A 19,834-nucleotide genomic window follows, 5' to 3' on the forward strand; every position below is an offset into this window, starting at 1 on the left:
TTTCTGATATTTAATTTACTGATTATGTAGATCAGGGGTGGCCAACCCTGGTCCTGGATAGCCACCATCCTGCATGTTTTAGATGTATCCCTCTTCCAACACACCTGATTCAAATGATAACCCTATGATCAAGCTCTGCAGAAGCCTGATAATGACCGTCAGGTGTGTTGGAAGAGGGTAACATCTAAAACATGCAGGATAGTAGCTCTCCAGGACCAGGGTTGGCCACCGCTGATGTAGATGTTCAAAACAGCTCTGATTAAAGTTGAAGGTTATTATATCAAAAACAGAAAATGGAAGAAAAAGTGACTTTTTTCAGCAAATCTATCAATAACTGAACATAAGAATAAGTATCTCCATCCACTATCATCAATCCAACTCTGGGTTTTACTGGTGAATCAGTGTTGTAGAAGATGCCAATGTTTCCATGGTAACTGCGGAGTCTTTGAACGTCCAAATGTGTCATATCTGATGACCATAAAAAAATGGCAAACTGCATTTTACACCAATTATTTACATGTGTTGATAGGATTAGTGGATCAACAGGTATGACACATTTTAGATCAGTAGATGATTTTGGTCACCTGTGGCTGTTTGGGTCTTTATGGGTTAAAACAGTATTTTTAAATTGACATTGTCATGGCCTGGCTCAGAGCCACAACAAAAAGTTCCAAACACAACAAGTACAGTTTACAAAAATTACACAAATGCAAATAAAATGTAGTTTTGCTTTTTTGAATGGAAGTATATTTACTGGCATCAGTTATAGCTGTGGCACCTGGACCAAACCACTTCTGAAATATGGAGGGGGAGACTAGATTTTTATTCTTTTTTGCCCCAAAACAAAACAAGACTAATGTGAAGAACAAACAGGTTTATTAGTGCCTTGTGAAGCAAATATTTTTATGATGATGGGTTAAAATTTTTTTCAAAAAACTGACTAATGTTCTACTGTTTTCTAGGGCCCCTGTCAGTCATGGGCCCTTACAATAGTCACTGTCCCCAATCACTGCCCCCGGTTACAGTAGTTTTCTTATTTTAATGTTGTAAATTGTATTTCATCATGGGAACAAAATGCCGTCAAAACAAACCGAATGATAACAGTTGATTAATTTTATCTGTCAGCTTTCTTCACAAAATCCAATAACAGCCAGAAGGCTCTGGAGGCTCATGGAGGAACAATGACAGTCACAAACACAAGGAGTCAGATCTGTCTAGTGTCGTTCCTGATACGTCCTAACTGCTCCCGCATTCATCAGTGCATTTCAGGTAACTGTGTAACCTCAATATGTGGTCCACCAAAACACCATGGTCATAAACATCACACAGCAACCAGAAAATACAACACAACGTCAACAAAGTGCTGTCATCAGCTTCAAAAACACACACTTAGCTCATTTACTACCATTAACCTTTTAAAAATGACTTGTGGCAGTTTTCATATTAATTTTTCTCCACATTTAACCTTTACCGATTGATTCATCATCTTTTCTTGTGGTATTATCCTCTTCATTTTGCACTTTTAACTGAAAATCAATTTCCCTATATTTAATTGACTGACCATGTAGATGTTCTTAAAAGCTCAAAGTAAATTTAAAGGTCATTAAATTGTAAAAAAAAAAAAAAAAAAAAAAAAAAAAAAAAAAAAAAAAGAGAGAGAGAGAGAGAGAGAGAGAAAACTAAGGAAAAAGTGACTTAAATACAAAATGAGGATCTCCAACCACTGTCATTTGTCAAACTACATGGGTTTTACTGGTGAATTAATATCGCAGAAGGTGACAGTGTTTCTATGTTCACAATGGAGCCTCAGAACATCCAAAAAAGACACATCTGATGATGCTGAAAAGCTGAGAAACTGCATTTTACTTGAATTATTTACATGTTTTGATAGGATTAGTGATTCAACAGTTCAGACATAAGACATTTTAGATCAGTAGATGCTTTTGACGACTGTTTAGGTTGAGGGTTAAACAAGGTCAAGGTCCTAATGGTCATTATTATTATCATCATCATTATTATTATTAGTAGTAGTAGTAGTAGTGTTAGTTTTATTGCATTGAAATGGAGAACTTTTTTAAGACTTTAAAACCCTGAACTCTGATCCTATTGCTACTAATCATCATGTATAATGTGAGAATTAATTTATGGATTAGAAATAACATGGTAATGGTTGTCATGGAGATTGGAACAATTACCTTTGTGGAATTACACAGTGTAATGCATAAAATTAAATAATAAATCACCCAATTATGAATGCTTCTTAAAGGTTAAGCTGTCTCAAGCACATGGTAATGATAATAATATGGTTCATGGAGAGTTTTGTACACCTGCAGTATTTCTGTGTCAGTCTGGTGCCCTTCATAAAAGCCGTAAAAGTAGCAGATGTGTCCAGTGTAATGAAAATGAAAATGAAAATGGAGCAGGTAGTTCAACAAGTCAGTCAGCTGTGTTCAACTCAAGATTTCTTTTAGATGCTCATAAATGACACGTCCTTGATGCCTCTCACTGCAGCGGAGAGATATAAAAAAAAAAAAAAATCACCTTGAGCAAAGCGAAATATGTGGCCAATGAAAAGTCAAGTCATCAAATTCTTTGCATATTTTATTTTTCTTATCATGATTTTTTTTTCCAACTCACACATGTCATATTTTACATCTTTGCAATAAAACATGAATACAATAGTTTTTAGGGTTTCATAGATCCAAAAATATTTAACCTTTTTTTGGATACGTAAGTTGAACCTGTCGATAGAGTATGTGCATGTGCGCATTTGATCAAGATGGCTTCACACATACAGTACATCTCACATTTCATCCCTCGTCGCCCTCCGTCCCACCTCTATCAGCTACAGAATCATGATATTGCTTACAACTGTGAGGTTGTAAAACTTAATAATCACACATGAGCTCAACGTTTTAAATACAAACATCAATGCACAAATAATCCCGTAGGGAAAATGGACCTAAACAAAATGGCAGCCGACCAGAAAGAACCAAGCTAATAAATAATGATATGTGATTGGTGCAAAGTGCAAATACAAAACAAACTTTTACATTGATTTGATTTTATTTTTTTAAATAATCAACAAATGTGGGTAAGTGAAGGTTTCCTTTGCGCTTTCAGTCTTATTCAGCTGATTAAGTCTCCCACCAAGCCTGAACCAAGACTATATGTACATATTTGACAAAACAATCACCAAATATACAAAGGAAATCATGTTCGTCTTGTGGTTGTCATCCTTGGTGGCACTGGCAAGATCGCTTTATCTTTACCGTCCGAACAATCACCATCCTTGTCACTGCCATTTCTACCATCAGTCTTGTCAACATTATAATAATTATTACACAATATTTTACATACAGCAAGTCATTAATAAATTAAAGGTGATAAGCGCAGTTTGTGTAGTGAAAGAACAAGTGTAGACTCCGAAGGAAGCAGAGCCTTATTTACATAAAAATTAGATTTAACCCTGCTGTGGGTAAAAGAAAGAATACAAATCAACATTCAAATAAAGTCAAATTAACTTAGACTTAAATTAAAACATAACCCTAGGAATTTTGCCAAAGGTGAATTTAAGATCAAGCCAATAGCACCGGTATTTGAGTAGTGGGCAGGGCTGGTTCACTTCGGACCATTTCTAATCAGTTTAGACACATTAAAGGAGTCTTAATTTATAGTCCACCCAAACAATTCCCACGCTTAACTCCCATCAAATACAGGACATAAGTTACAAAGAAGAAAAAGAAAAGAGAAAAACAAACGTCGGTTCTTTGTCTGAGAAGCATTAAGCGTACCAGGAACAGCAATCAGTCCTGTGAGTGGTACGGGTTCGCTCGACCTCTACAAGGTCTGCTCTGTTCCCCCCTTCTGCAGGCTGTCTATTTTATTAGCAGGTTTTGGTGTGTTTCTTCGGGGCGTTGTGTGTCCTGTGGTAACGCACGTGTGTGTACGTACACGTGTGCACAGAGGAAGTATTTCCACCAGTGCTGCAGCGTCCTCAATTCATCATATGGGAATAGAGCTTAAGGTCCGGTACTTGTTTGTCCTTCCTCTCTGTACCTGTAGTTTCCCCCGCATTGCAGACACACAGCACAATGCATCACCTCCTCTACCTCTTGTTCTTCTCTCCTCTCTCCATCCTCCTCTTCTCCACTCAGTCCGCCTCAGTACCTGTTCTGGTGTTCGTAGTGCCAGCGGTTGAAGTCTATGTTGAATGCAACGATGCTGCCTGATGCCATGCCAGTGATCAGAGTCCTGAGGGAAGAAAAAACAAAACAAAACACAAAGAGACTGAGTCATATCCTGTAGGAAACCCACACTGATAGGACAAACAATTAGAACATTAACAGCTTTAAACACAACAGAGCCTTGAATTGGCTGTCGTCTGATGATAGACACACGTGCGACGACTACCTCACTGGCCACTTTATTAGGTACACCTGTTCAACTGCTCCTTAAGCCCTGGACCAATTGTTTCCAATGGGAATTATTTCGATGTAATGCAAAACAATGAATTAGCCAGTAGCAGAAGCTTCATTTATATAAATCTGAGTTATGATCAGAAAACAGCAAAGGTAAGACAAAACACATAGTCATGGCTTCATAGTGAGACCTTTATTTATGCTGTTCTTTGTTTCCTTCAGTGAGTTTTAGCTGTAGTGAAATAACACTTGTACTGTTGGATCTGCTTAGTGTTAGCTTAGCAGTGTTTGTCACATTGCTCTGTTGTTTTAGGAAATTATTTATGACATACGCTGATATCAGACTGTTAGCTTGTTTTAGATATTTGCCCACTTAGATTCTTGTTGTTTGGATCATATTCCGTTCTTTGAAACTGGTTTTGTTGAGCTTTCAGCTGATGTTCTTCTGGTTATGTGGATGTATAAAGTGTGTATAATGTTACAAGCGATGTGTAGCATTACTGTGGCAACACAGATGAAACTGAGGATATAAGTGTGATATAAGTGGCTTTGAGTGTGACATGGTTGTGGGCTGGTCTGAGTATTTCAGAAACTACTGATCTGCTGGGATTTTCACACACAACCGTCCCTAGGTTTAACACAGAAGAGGAGAATGATCCGAAATAGAGAAAATACACAGTTCTTTAAGCAAAAATTCCCAAGTTGATGACACAGCTCAGAGGAGAATGAACTAGATCAAGGTGACAGAAAGGCAACAAGAACTTAAACAACCACTAGCTACATCTGAGATATATGCACAATGCACCACATATCAAACTGTGGAGCAGGTGAGCTACAATGGCAGCATATACATTCACAGGCCACTTTATTAGGTACACCTGGGATTAGAAATATGTATGTAATAAAAATGGACGGTGAGTATATTTGATATATTCTAATATGGGACCAGGTTTCCACCAACAAGAGCAGATTATAGCAAAATAAAAACATGGATGTCAACCAGCAGATTATCTACAGTGGAGTTTGTGCAAAAAATACCACAAACCCCATGAAAAGCAGGGGAAAAAATGAGTTTGAGTGAGAGCCTGGATGACTTGTGGGTAATGTAGTCTATAGTGGAGTTAAATAAAGGTATCAGTATCAGACTCAGTCCACCTGGGTCCACTATGTCTGTCCTACCTCTGGTCATGTGAGAGGTCCATGGCACGGATACCGGCGTCACAGCCTGGATAGATGTAAAGCTGTTTGAAGTCACACGCCTGCCACACCTCGACAACTCCATTATCACCTCCTGTCACCAAGTTCTGTCCATCACTGCTCAACAGGATTGCCTTTAAACAGGACAGAGAGAAAATGGTTAAAACGCAGATGTGGAGTGACAGTGCAGTGGACAACAGTATATTGTACTGTGTTTGTAAGTACAACATTTGTGCCAATATACACCGACATAAATACACAGCACTGTTTATGTACACGATGTAGCAGCATCAACACAAACAACCATACCCGTGTGGAATCGTTGACTTCCATCTGTGCCAACAGTTTTCCATTTATGCTGAAGTTGCAGAAGCGGCCCCTCTCGTAGTAGATAATACAGTGACCCTCGCTGGACACCGAGATGAGACGGGGCCGCTGGCACAACTCTGGACCCTCCAAGGCCCGGAGCAGGTCCCCTGTGATGGTGTGGACCAGGCATGGACCCTCTGAGGTAAAGAAGAATCAAAACAAGACGGCACATTTAAACTTTTATGACGGCAATGACTCATGTCAATAACAAACATCAATACCCATAAGGATGAGGAAATAGAAAATAGGGAGGGACTCTATAGTGGATTTGTGAATAACTATCCTCACATACATATAAACCCATTATTCTTACAGTCAAAATTGTTAACATTTAAAGATCTTGTAGAATGTCAGACAGCTCAGATAATATTCAAAGCAAAAAACTAATTACTACCAGGAAATATTCAAAAACTATTCATAGAAAGGGAAGGGGTTATGAATTAAGAGGATAACATAATTTCAAAACTTTAAAAGTGAGAACGACAAGGAGAAGCTTTTGTGTTTGTGGAGTAAAATCATGGATGTTTGTTTTGTTTTTTTTTACAATCTGTTTCATTCATAAGGACTAAGTAGGATTATTTTGTTTGGTTGCATATTCAAAATAAATGAAACGAAACATTTGCAAAATGTGTTCCACATAAATCTGTATTTATTACAGTCTTTGTAACTATAATCAAAATGTGTGTTCTTTTCTTTTTTGATTGCCTTTCACTATGGAAACAAGCTGAACAATACGTGATTACTGATGTATATAAATAGGAATAAAAAAGCATAATGTGTCTGAAAATAAGGTTATTCCAACTTTATGGACAACAGCAGACTATAAAAGCCACTAACCTTTTGCTCCACTGATTACCAATCCTAGTTCTGCACACACGGACACACACACCACCTCGTGGTCGTGTCCTGTCAATACCGCCCTGGGAGCAGGATAGTCGCCTAAAAGAGAGATAGCACAATTATCACATCACTTCATCTCTGGTTTGACATCTATTTTTCCTTGAGGACCACACTCTCTGTAAAACTGCAGTGTTTTGTTTTGTTTTTTTTACACTGGGCTGTGAGACAGGATACCGTTTGCACCGTATTGTACTCACTGTTGTTGGGGTTGTCTCCGATGATGTGGTGCCTTCCGCTCCAGTACCACAGCAGCAGAGTGGCGTCTCTGGAGCCTGACACAATGTAGCAGTCTCCTCCGATGTAGGACTCAGACCTGGCCAGGCACGTCACCACATCCCAGTGGCCAAACACTATCTGGGTCAGCTTTCCTGTGGAGAGGAAGGAAAATGGGAATAAATCAGCCTGTGCCATGGAAAACTGGGCTTTCGAAACATCTAGGATAAAAATACATTTAAAAGTGGGGTGTTAGAGAAAAGGACCAGAGAGTACATATGAGTACAAAGAGTCAAAATGCATCAGAAAATATTAATCAGATCTACGTGGTGCATATCCTCCAGAGACCCAGTAAGTAAACATTTTCATCATTTTACATTAAATAATTGCTTTAATTGGAAACAGCATGATGAAATAGTTTTTTCAGATAGTTTTTTTTTTTATATATATATAAAATGTCCTTTTCAGTGGACATTTTTTAATTTTTAATTTTAAAGTAAAGCTGTGAAATTCTTGTCCACTACAGAGGACTAAAATGCATTGCTGGGTCTCAGGAGGATATAAGGAAAATACTTATGGAAAAAAATATCACAGTACAAGGCTTTACCAGATAATATTTCATAATAATAAACACAATTTAATAATATTGCATTCCTTCCCACAGCCATTAGTATAATAAACAGTTAAATAAACAGTTCACAGTAACCTCCCATATCACACTATATTGCAAATATTTAAAATTTATATAAGTATTTATATAAACAGCAGATTTTTTTTCTTTTAATATATCTTTATACCTCTTTGTGTTTCACTCTTGTAAATTTCTGCCTGTCTTTTCTGTACTTTGTCTCTTGTATTTTGCTGCTGTTAACACCTAAATTTCCCCACAGTGTGATCAATAAGGTCATATCTTATCTTAATATGTTCAATGGTGCTAAAGTAGAAAACCTACCGGTTTCAGTGGAGTACACACGGAAGCTCTTGTCCCAGAATCCACAGACCAGAATGTAGCGGTTGTCAGCAGTTACAACAAAACAGTGAGTGTTGATTTGGATGCTCTGGTCCACCAGGTCAGTGATCTGACGCTTGTTCACGCCTGAGTTGTTTGCTACATGGAAAAGGAGAGTTAAGATATTACTTAGGCTAATATGTGGATGTAAACTCAGAAACTGTCACCTTTTCTAATCTGTCAGGTCAACGTTTGTGTCAACAACACTATAATTACACCTCCTCCTCTCTGGTCAATACATCTACATAAGTCCCTAATGTATAATGTGCTATATTGATTTCAATTCCACTAGCGACCTCCCTGACCTCATTACAGAAGACTGTGTCCTCAATATGCTTCTATTGCTGGCTGCAATAATGTTGTAGACACTGAGATTTAATGAAACTCTACAAGCACTTCCTGACATGAGCATATAATGAAGTTGGAAAAAAGTAAAACCAATAATACCAGTAGTGGTCAAACTTATTTGTAAGCACTGACCGATGAGTGGGTCCATTTCAATGGGCAGATGATGAGCCTGCTCTAGGGAGTATCCTGGAGCTCCACGGAGGCCTGAAAAGATGGATATTAAATATTACACACAGAAGCAAAAACACACAGTGTCCATTAAAATACAACCTTTAACAGATGTTGAATAAAAACAGTCTGAATGAAAAAAGGCAAAACTGCATGTAGCATCCGATAATGCTGAAAATGTAGTAGAACATTTGTACTTGATCAAAACTAATAATATAATAAGATGGTATGACTGATGATGAACATGTGTAACTATAACACAATGTCATTTCCCACTTAAAGGGACTGTAATTTAATGCATCTTTGCCTAATAACAATGTTCCACTTCCCATCTGTTGTAAATACGTAATTTTACATAAAGGCTTAAGTCAACAGGAAATTGTTGGCAAATGTTACCATTTTCTATTAGCCCTTAGATTTTTGGGAAAAAAAGTATAGTTATATTATTAGATAATCAGTTTAAAACAGAGACTGTATCATATTACATTACCAGTCAAGATTTTATTATATTATTGATCGAGTCACTGGGTTTTATAACAATTTTTATGTCAAGTGGAAAATTCATAAAATTTTTCAGGCATTATTACATTTTTGGGAACATCGCAACATTCCCTAGTTGGTTTCCAAAACTGCTCAGAAGAAGCTTTAGGTTAAGCCATAAGTTGTTGTATTGATGTCAGTAAAGTCACTGGAACTTCAGCGGCATATACATATGCACTACTTTGGCCAATTAGAGCTGATCTGCTTGGTTAATGAGGTCATTACTGAGGTTAATCGAAACACTGATTGGCAAATGTTCCAATACCAATATCCAGGCCATGATTAAACTAATAACATCTCACTTAATACAATGTAACACAACAACCTCACGTTGCATCGGCCGAATAATTACTGTTAAATAATTACCTCTGCTAATGCAACACTCTATTCACAGCGGTACATGACGTAACCTTTTACTACAACAGAACGCTCAGTAGAAAACAGCACACAATGGCACTCACCAACTGTGTTGTGCCAGCGGTTGACGGCAAACAGCCGGCTACATGTGACAGTGACGGCTGCTGGTATGCTTAGATGTGGGAGTGTGTTGGCTGCGACGTGTGTGACGGGGGAGTTGGAGGGGAATTTGAGCACCATGATGACATCCTGCTGCATCTGATCCTTAAACATCAGAGGGCTCTGGGGAAGGAAACACTGGTGAGACAGAAAGAGAAAGACAGAGGGAAGGGCAAAGCGAGGGGGAGGGGAGTTCGGGGGGAGAAGAGGAAGGGAAATGGAGACGGAGGAAGAGGGAAAGACAGAACAGATGGGAGAGAGGAGGAAGTGGGAGAAGGGGGATGGAGGGGAAAAGGTAAATTAGTGGGAGCACAGGGTCAGAGCAGGTACACACACTGAGGGGGGCTCTAGGCCCTGGAGAGGAGGTGGAGGCGCTGTCTGGTTGGGGTTCGGGGACTGAGAGGTTTGGGTTGACATGGATGGCTCTGATGTGGAGACACTGAGGCCTCTGAAGGTGCTGCTGAAGGTGGCAGGGATGACACAGAGGCTAACGCTAGGCCGGAGTCTGCTTTCTAAAGGTCATTACACACACTTGGATGCAATTAAATCTCAAATTCATATGTCTTCGAAATAAATTGCATTCTTCTTTAATAAAGCAGTAACTGAGTTATTTATGCAGAGGACTAAAATGTTTAAAATATTCCTAAATCTCTATGCATTAGGGGTCAACTAGTATGTCTTTTCATGACTGATACTATTTATCAGTAACCAAGACCAACAGATAATATTTAATTTAATTTAAGTGTGCTGTAAAAATGATTGCTAACTCTATTACAAACTGACTGCAAAAATAAAGTAAATAGAGTACAATTCAATAACAGTGGCCTACAAGCACAAGTCCAAAGGCTTAGTTGGCTGTTTCCAAGGTACACTATTGGGTCAACACTTAAAATTCCATGAATTTATTTGTCTCCGAGCTCCAGTTGTAAAAACACTGTCTGCACATTAATTTTTTTGAGATTCCTCCAAAAGTGAGATGTATAAATCTATTATATATATATGTACATAAACCTAAGTATATATGCAATAACATTTTAATCATACATCTTGATCTTTACAACAGTGAACCAGCACTTTTGTAATTTGCTTGTAATTCATTTAACATTATTTTTCACTGCAGATTGCTGTAATATTTAATGGTAGGTTTTTACACTGAGCTGAATTAATTCTAAATAATAATAATAATAAAATTCATGTTTTATTCTGGTGTTGGTAAAGTCTAACCCATCATATTCTGAGGCCATGTTTGCGTGGGGCCATGACATCATGCACATCATGGTCAATCTTTTTGTTCTTAGCTTTAGTTAGAATACGTTTTTCAGTTAGGGAGGGGGAGCAGCTTCAACGTTCCTATCGGGGGCGGCCTGTCTTCTCCCTCCATTTTATTGATTTTTGCCGGCATCTCCAGGTCCTTTTGGTTCTTTGAGTTAATTTTGGTATGTATTAGCATTTGAGTTCCTGTTATTTTAGCAAATTATTTAATTCTTCATGATCTTTATTATATTTGTTTGATAAATTGATTAATAAAATCCCTTAAACCACTTCATTTTCGTGGTGTCCTTTCATATTGGGGTCTCCTTTTCCTTTGAGCCAGTTTACCTTTCTATTGTTTGGAGACCGTAATAGGCCATTTCTTTAGAAGCAGATGCATCAGAGTCAGAGCAGCATATTTCTAAATTAACTAATTATATTAAATATTGGGTGAAAAATAAACAATAGTGGTAGTCATAAAGTTGTTGCTGTATATCAGATACAATAATTGGTTGACCCCTAATGCACATTCTTTCAAAAAACACTCCAGAACAACATCGATTCTTACAAATAAAGCCTTCCTATTTAAGTATTGTCTTCTCCCAACTGAAATACTCCTTGTGTAATGTGCATTTTCTCTTTTTAATGACTATAGCCCCTTTTACACAGCACTTCTGTTGAGGGAATATTTCGCCTTTATTCCGGAACAACGTCTGTGTAAACAAAATGGTGGGATCATTTGGTCCCACCTTTATCGCAGCTTTGTAATGCCTCTGGAGGTAGTAACAGAGCCATGATAAAGGTGGGATTATGATTCTGGAACACTATGTAAAAGAAACACCTCTGGTTCCGCAACCAAGGTGTGACGTTTTGATGACGGCAAGCCCCAGCACAGGACAGACAGCAGACACATATGGAGACACTGGCATGATTCCGCAGCTACATGCCATTTTCACCTGGGGCACGAAGCTGGCTGCGTCAGGCATGAAGCCGGCCGCAGTGGGCATAGAATCCATGCCAGTGCTTCCGTATGTGCCCGCTGTCTCTCCCGCGTCGGAGGGATTTAAAAATGAGCGTTGCGTCACCACCCCTTTGATTCTGGAACACAGGCTCCACTGTGGAAAAGTCCACCCTGTCTCACCGCTGTTACACTTTTGTCTTGGCTGTGGAAATCAGTCAATGGTGGAAAAAAGGTAGGATCACCATCTTGCCTTTTTTTCAGGATCTCTGTGTAAAAGTGGCTTATGATTCCAGAAACATGCACTTTTCCCTCTTGTATAATCCAACCCAGCAGCTATGAAAGAATCTATGTTTTGATTAACAGCGTGTACTCAAGTAAGATTTGTTGAGGCTGATTTCGTGGTCTCACCAGGTGCATGGCGGAGGAGCGTGGTGGGTGTGGTTCGATCAGCAGCTGTGAGGGGATCTGACCAGACAGCTGAATCTGAGTCTCTATCACCTACAGTCGAAGACACAGAGACGGCATTAACTCAGGAGCAGAGCAGGACAAAAACAGAAACACCGGAGAAATAAATATACTATCAGAAAAAAAACACATTTTCTCAATTTTTTCAATTTGTATGTACTCCGTCCTTCTGAATGACTATTGAAAGAATCATTATTTTTCTCAGCAAAAAGTAATTATCTAGTAAGTATTTTTATAGGAGACATAACCACCATGTCATTTTGATGCTACTGTATCTTGATGAAAGCACAGATAACAATAACGCTACTTGATTAAATCATGAAGAGCTAATTTCGTGCTGTGTAATTATCAATTTATAAATTGGATAGCGTTGCCATAGAAACAGACCTCACGTTGCGCAGCATCTAGATTGTCTAGATTGACTGCTCCCTCATAAGACAGGAAGTTAAAGACGTTGAGAGCTCGAACTGCTTCAGGCCCACGCTGCTTGTAGCCAAATATTAGATCAATCCACTGGTGGAGCTGGCATGAGACAAACTCGCTTTCTAATGCCTAGACAGAGAAAAGGGTAAAGAGAGGTTAAGAGAAAAATCAAGTTGTGTTTGCACTGATTTAAATATCCAAGTAAAGCCTAGCGTCTCTCACCATTCTGTTGATGCGGACAAAGTCTTCTGGTTTCTTAGCCCAGGCAGGAAGCTCCACATCACAGACGGGAACTCCATCATCACGCGCACCCAGCTCATATTCGTTACTGTTGACGAACATCTCAGGCAAATAGTAGAACTCTGGGATCAGCTCCTGTTGGATAAGAAACAGCCAAGTACTGTCAAATGAACCTATATCTCCCAAGCAATGAAAAATAGAAAATAAAGGACACACGATACATTTTTAGACTTCTGAGGTTAAAATACACCTTGAATACACAAAAAACAGTTCTTGCAATACATACATTAATGAAGTAAGAGATTTTTAACAATAGCGTTGCCTTGCTTGGCTCAGTATTCTTTCATATACGACGACAGGTTTCGTACAGGTTAAATTTAAGACTTTTTAAGACTACTTAGAACAGAATTTAATGCCTATTTCATGGCCATACTGGCAAAAATTTGTGACTCCTAGAATTTAGGAAAATGTATTTATTTACTCCAATGCCTTGATTCCCACTGATTCAGAGTCATTTCTCACCAGGGGCTGTAAAGTTAGCGATAATTGGTTCCTAATTTCAATATAAATTGTCAGGTTGGAACAGGTGGAACTGAGTAGACTAATTTTACTTTCTTTGTAGCTTAGACATTTCCCAGACACATTTATTTACTTATTTATTTAACCTTTATTTAACCAGGTAAGTCAATGGAGAACTGATACTCATTTCCAATAACAGCCTGGCCACATATAAACACAATACAGCAAATAACTTTATGACAACATAACTTAAGACCTATCATATCAAATTTAATACCTTTTAAAGACTTTTTTTTTTTCTTATATTTTATTGCTTCATTTTTGAAATTTTATAACACAAAAATTTAGAACATAGTGTCAGTTATCATCCTGTATATTGTCCATTTTTTCCATTGATCTTCGCATGTTGCTTGCTGTAGTCTTGTGATATAAGTAAGTCTCTCCATGTTGTGAATTTCTTCCACAATGTCTCTCCAGTTATTTAGGATGGGGGGTTTCTCTTTACACCATTTTCGTGTGATGGCTTTTTTAGACGCTATAAAGAGGATTTTAATCATATATTTATCCTTACTTGGTGCGTCTTTTCCTGTTAAATGACCCAAAGATAGCACATTTAAAGACTTTTTAAGGCATTAAATGCGGATTAGTAAATTCAAGTCTTAATTTCAATTACTGCATTATGTATTAGTTGTGGTTGAATGCTAAAATTAGGAAAAATGTATTGTTTGATTGTTGTATGAAGTTAGTGAAAAAGGTGTAAAACCACTTGAGGGGTAGGATTAAATAAGTTCATAATTCTTCCTACTTCTTTTCGACCATGCAAAATTCAGACTTGCACATTCTTGAAGATAGATTCTGCTCATTTAAATGTTATTTTGTTTTTGTCTTAATTTGCTTCATTTTGTTTTATTTTGTTTCTTTGCGTGTTCGAAATAAATTAATTAATTAAATTAAATAAATAAATAAAAGACTTTTTAAGACCCCGCGGGAATGCTGATCTACCTTGACGTCAGCCGTGTCCCTCTGGCAGTTCCTCCACGAGCGGCCGATACCGGAAAAGGCTCTCTCTGGATGGTCAAACTTACTATCATTTGCATTGAGGAAAAATGTGGTAAAGGGCTCCTATAAAAATGAAAAAGCAGGTTTAGGTTTTGTGAGCGTGTTCAAAAGGCTGCTGAAGGTCGTGGTTAAAAGTGGAGTTGGATGGGGACATACTATTCTGAGCATCCACATTAGCGTCGAATGAGCGGTAGAGTAAAGGGTTGTATAGTGGTGAGAAGGCGTGCTGTCGTCGTCCCATGTCTCGTAGCGTTCGGCATAAAATGCTGCTCGCTTGGGATTCAATGCACCGATTGGCTGTAAGAAACAAGACTTAGCTGACAAAACACAAAAAAATACAAGAAATGCTCCTATTTTTCTTTTGTTTTTTTCTATAAAATTATCAAATGATGGATGGTAAAACTAAAAAAAAAAGTTCTGTTCTGATCCATTAGAGGGGGAGCGAATGCAAGAAACTCAGCCAGGATGGTGCATGGCCTGTGATGGCTTTATGTAATCTTTTCAGCAGCGTAGATAGAATATTTAAGTAAGGGTAAACCTCCAACCTTGGAGAGGTCTCTGAAGTTGCCAGGCAGAGTAAGATCAAGCTCCTCTGAATCATAGTTGGTCAAGACCCAGGGGAAGATAGGGTACTGGTTCAGATCATTATAAGTCCTCCCTGCAAGGGCAAAAGATGGGTTGGAAAGTGACAATGACAATGTGTTAGTCATGATACTCTTATTGTCCAACAGTCGAATAAATACACTTACATGAACATAGTTTTATGCGGTAAATGTGCAACATGTATTTACAGATCCTTTTTTTTGTGGTTTTTTTTTTTGCGTTTTCAAAACTCCATACACATAAATTGAAGCTTATAAACAAATGTCTAATTAGTCAGATACATCGTCTGATATTATCACGGATTAATGTGCCAGAGTATGACTAGAGTGATGCCAAATGAGCTTGTATGCTAATTTGAATAAAAGACAACGAAACGTAGAGGGATTTACAAGCACAAGCTGTTAAACTGCTACATGCGGGCAGATATAAACACCTTTTACAGTTTTATTTGGTTGGTGTGTGCAAAGCTGTTTATTTGAAACTCCTTCTACCCACTACACATATACAGTACATAAAAAAAATCCTTTGTTAAATCTAAAAAACAAGTATGGATATTGGTCAGTGCATCAAAAAATTACATGTATAATGAAACAGGAAAAAAATAATTTATGTTTTATGACACCTTCATATTCAGGGTTAATTCAATCAGCTATTTTTATATGTGAATGCACCCAATATGTATGCAGTCACAGTGATGTTAGAAAAAGATAACAGTTCTATACTGTCACAGATTTTTCTTAATGCGAGTGGCAGCTGAAGTGGTTGTGTAGCTGCTAAACATTTATCTTAATTCAAATCTTCCCTCCTCTTTATCTGTTCTCTTCAATAAACAACAAAGCCTCTTTATAAATCGCCTCCGTTATTCAAGTGTATGGACAGAAACACAAAACAAGGCGAGTCTGCATTTTCTCTGCCCAGGAACGACTTTGCAGTTATTTTTGAACAACACAGCACAAAAGAACTCTCAGAGCAGCCAAGTAAGGTCACGTTACTGACATCCTCACAACAGTAAGTCATAAAATGTCGATATAACACAGAAGAAAGGCGCTGAAATGAAGCAAGTAACACCTCAGATATACATGCTTGTTTAACAGTTCCACTCAGAGGAGAGAAAAAAGTATTATTGAAGCTTTTTTAATTGTGTGGGAAAGAGGAGGGTTATATACAAGGTTCCTCAAGGAAATGAAGGGAAAGTGTTCATTTACCTGCAATAGTGTTGAGGAACATGAGGTACTCAAAGTTGGAGATCTCTCTCCTCTGCCAGCGCTGTGTCATGTTGGACGACTTGAACAGCTGACGAGGGGTCGCCAGAGAAATCCGCCTACAACATACATATCATAACGTTATGTTAGATTGTCAGTCAAACACACAGCTGTGTTGATCTGTACGTCTATATACCGCACGTACCTGGCTTGTGGCAGGCCATAGCTCGTTCCTACCCCCACCCTGGGGAGACTGTACACCACCCTTTTCACTGTTGCTTGATCGGGGAAGTTAAACATCACAGACGCTGGAGAAAGAAAGAAAACAAATAAATTTACACATCACATCAAATTTGAATGTAGATATGTCGATACATGTAAGTAGCTACTAGTGCTGTCAAATGATTAAAATTTTAATCAGATTAATCACAGGGTTGCTGTGGATTAATTTCAATTAATCACGTTTAAATATCATTCATTTTTAATCTATACTGATTGCGTTTCATTTTGCATGAATAAAACTTGAAACAAAACAACTTGAAACAACTGTTCCGTTTAGGGTTTTTTGTCCTCATATTTCCATCCAGAGGGTCAACGTGCTGTTTAGAGTCTTCCATCTTTATTGGTTGGTTCTGCTGCCTGTCACCTCTGGATCAACTGCCCATTTGTTCATGCGCGATGGTAAGTCTACTTGGACAAGCTGCCCAAAATGCGTTACCAAAGATGTTCAGAGTCATTCTGCGCCGCAGATGAGTTAACTGCATTAAAATTTTTAATCAGATTAATCATAATGATGGATTAATCTGCATTAATTTGAACAGCCCTAGTATCTACATAACACTATGTAGATACTTTATAGGTGGAACAGATCCTGACATTAAAGGCTTTCATTACTCGAACAGAAGTACAGATGTGCTCCATAGACAAAAGTATGGGGACACACTGAACTCAGGTGTTTCATTGCTAACGGGGCTGGGGTTACGAAACAAAAATGACAAAGGTCATAATATAGTTTTATATTGTGCAAAATATCATTGTAATGAATGCTTTTATTTTCATCTTTCGGAGTAGTTTTGTTTACGTTGTCACCTATGGCTGCAAAATGTTTAGTTTTGACTGAGTTCAGCTTGTTTTTACGTAATTTTACTCAATGTTGATTTTTGAACCAGTATAATTGCTTGTAATATTCTACATCTGAATTTCTAAATTATATGTCACATTCTGAGCATAAATGATACCTGTCTAGTTTCTCTAACTCTCACTCAGGAAGTAAAATCATCCTGTATGCATAAAAGAAATATTGACTTTACATTGATAGTGATAATTAGTAACAAAAACTGGGATTAACATTTTCTTCATGATAATATTTAAGATCAGTCAGAAGTCTTACAAGCAGTAGGCCTGTTGTATTCCAGTATATTTGTACTTATAGTCCACTAAAGTTCATTACTGCACCAACAGCGCAGGCAAACAACTACAATGAATAGAAACGATGATCTCTACTCAAGATGCACTTAAATCTACTCTATCGTTACTGCTATGCAAATGCATGCTACATGTTTTAATTCTGATAATGTTTTCATTTAATATTTAACTTATTCAACAGAGCCCCATTATAATCCTCACTTTGATTTGCAATTCCACACTTGCACTTTTTAAGTATTACAGTTTTTTGTGATTATGCACAAAAAGAACTTTCTTTAAATTGGATTAAGTGGATAAAAGCAAAAAAAAAGACCAAGTTGACATGAAAAATGCTGGCATATGAGAGACCCAGTTTCATAAACAGTTTGTTAGAAAATTAAATACTAGTGACTATATGGATAGAGAAATCAAAGAAGGAAAGCATAATCACTACAGGAAATGTGCAGTCTTACTTCTGTTGGCCATGAAGACCTCTAGTCCGGTGTTCTGCAGCAGATAACGTCTGGAGAACACAGCTCGGATCTCACTGAACATCCATTTGCCATGTAGACCCTCTGAGTAGGCAAGCACCTGTTAACGACAAACAGAGTGAAAAACATTACCGCTGTGAAGTAAAGTAGATTTAAAATGTTGGTAGAAGCAACTGAATTGAAACATGTCCAGATTAATTAAACATGAAACAGTTCAAGCCAAGTCAAACCATTTTTTTATGTTTGGGCTGCACAAAAAAACACAGTGTTCTTACTTTAGCATCAGTTTTCTTGAAGGTAGGATCCTCTTCATCCACCTCAAAGTAGATCTCAGTCGTCGTGATGGACAACGTGCCTCGAGCTACCACCACTGGAGCTACTAACTGGGCTGGAGTACTCAAAACCACCGGGCCTGGTGGGACAGATCAAAAATATAACCCATTATCAGGTTGTGACATAAAGTATCTGTGAATCAGACATTAATGAAGTACAATCTCAGTGTAAAACAGAATATATGACGACGACGGTTAATTCCTGTTAGTTAAGACTGATTTGCTTTGTCTACTTTCGTTATTTTAGACTCAATCAGGTTTAAATGGGGAATCTGCTTTGATTTGCATCAGCGCCAGTTTTTAGTCGAAGACATTTGCATCCTCTTGTGGGCAGATGAATCAGCAAAATGGTTAGTGCATCGGCAGAACGCTGAAATAACCAACTTGCCTCTGGATGTAAAAAGTCTTGGACGGAAACGTACTAGAAACAAGAGTCATAGAAAGTTAACTGTTACGGCATACTGCTGCATACTGTGTTTGTTTTGATGTGTGCATGTGTGTGCATCATACCAGCGAGGTTATCAATCTCTTTTTCTTGCAGCAGACTGACAGCATCATCATCTCCCTCCAGCATTAACTCCGCCTCTGGGTTTTGTGCGACGACAGACTGACTGCGGAAATTTTTCTTTGACTTAAGGCCGTCCTCCTCTTCTTCTGTGCCTGTATTTGTGGGAACATGCAAAAGAGATGTAAAAACATAACAAAAGCATAAAAATGTATCCTGTGTTGAGTATAAATGCAACTTCTGAGGTTTTTACACAATGTGTTACTGACCGTAGTCTTCAAGAGCTTTGAGTGACACGTCAGCATGAGTTGATCCAAAGGCATTTCGCACAAATCTCCGTCTCCTCCTGAGGTCATCCTCCCAGTAGTCTAGACGCCAGAAGTCATGTAATTGGCTGAGGACAGAGAAGGGGAAAAGAAAGGACAAATCATTTTACAGCGGCGGAAGCAAACGAGAAGGCCATTTGTGTTCCTATTTCACTGGATCATATGAGGATAGATGAACACAAGTTGACAAGTACGTCAAAAAAAAGACAGAATTGGATGGAGTGCACTAGTCAGAAAAGAGGTGCAATAAAATACAGAGATGTAACTGATAGTAAGATAAGTGCAAATGAAATATGCTACTCTAACAAACTTCAACCAGGGCACTTTAGATACCATTTATCTTTTATTCATTTTTTTTATCTGGATGAAAAT

At 38.0% G+C, this 19,834-nt stretch overlaps 1 protein-coding gene across 8 annotated transcripts in view; it reads right to left on the reverse strand.

Moving 5' to 3' along the window:
* Positions 1 to 2,583: 2,583 nt before the first annotated feature.
* The window catches only part of nbeaa (neurobeachin a), a 75,872-nt gene continuing 58,621 nt past the window's right edge, over positions 2,584 to 19,834 (reverse strand). For 7 of the 8 annotated variants that reach the window (XM_030153465.1, XM_030153464.1, XM_030153460.1 and 4 more), the window contains 21 exons: positions 19,406 to 19,530; positions 19,142 to 19,291; positions 19,020 to 19,052; positions 18,575 to 18,711; positions 18,282 to 18,399; positions 16,610 to 16,712; positions 16,408 to 16,523; positions 15,145 to 15,257; positions 14,756 to 14,896; positions 14,543 to 14,662; positions 13,004 to 13,156; positions 12,746 to 12,910; positions 12,302 to 12,391; positions 9,627 to 9,819; positions 8,590 to 8,661; positions 8,053 to 8,208; positions 7,085 to 7,255; positions 6,825 to 6,926; positions 5,928 to 6,124; positions 5,601 to 5,752; positions 2,584 to 4,254 (listed from right to left, as the gene is read on the reverse strand). In XM_030153465.1, the coding sequence (XP_030009325.1) occupies positions 4,164 to 4,254; positions 5,601 to 5,752; positions 5,928 to 6,124; positions 6,825 to 6,926; positions 7,085 to 7,255; positions 8,053 to 8,208; positions 8,590 to 8,661; positions 9,627 to 9,819; positions 12,302 to 12,391; positions 12,746 to 12,910; positions 13,004 to 13,156; positions 14,543 to 14,662; positions 14,756 to 14,896; positions 15,145 to 15,257; positions 16,408 to 16,523; positions 16,610 to 16,712; positions 18,282 to 18,399; positions 18,575 to 18,711; positions 19,020 to 19,052; positions 19,142 to 19,291; positions 19,406 to 19,530 (2,698 nt within the window). In that variant the 3' untranslated portion in view covers positions 2,584 to 4,163. The remainder of the gene's footprint in view (positions 4,255 to 5,600; positions 5,753 to 5,927; positions 6,125 to 6,824; positions 6,927 to 7,084; positions 7,256 to 8,052; positions 8,209 to 8,589; positions 8,662 to 9,626; positions 9,820 to 12,301; positions 12,392 to 12,745; positions 12,911 to 13,003; positions 13,157 to 14,542; positions 14,663 to 14,755; positions 14,897 to 15,144; positions 15,258 to 16,407; positions 16,524 to 16,609; positions 16,713 to 18,281; positions 18,400 to 18,574; positions 18,712 to 19,019; positions 19,053 to 19,141; positions 19,292 to 19,405; positions 19,531 to 19,834) is intronic. The other variant, XM_030153463.1, reaches the window with a different exon arrangement.

Source organism: Sphaeramia orbicularis, chromosome 14 (genome assembly GCF_902148855.1).
Source record: "Sphaeramia orbicularis chromosome 14, fSphaOr1.1, whole genome shotgun sequence".
Classification (NCBI taxonomy): domain Eukaryota; kingdom Metazoa; phylum Chordata; class Actinopteri; order Kurtiformes; family Apogonidae; genus Sphaeramia; species Sphaeramia orbicularis.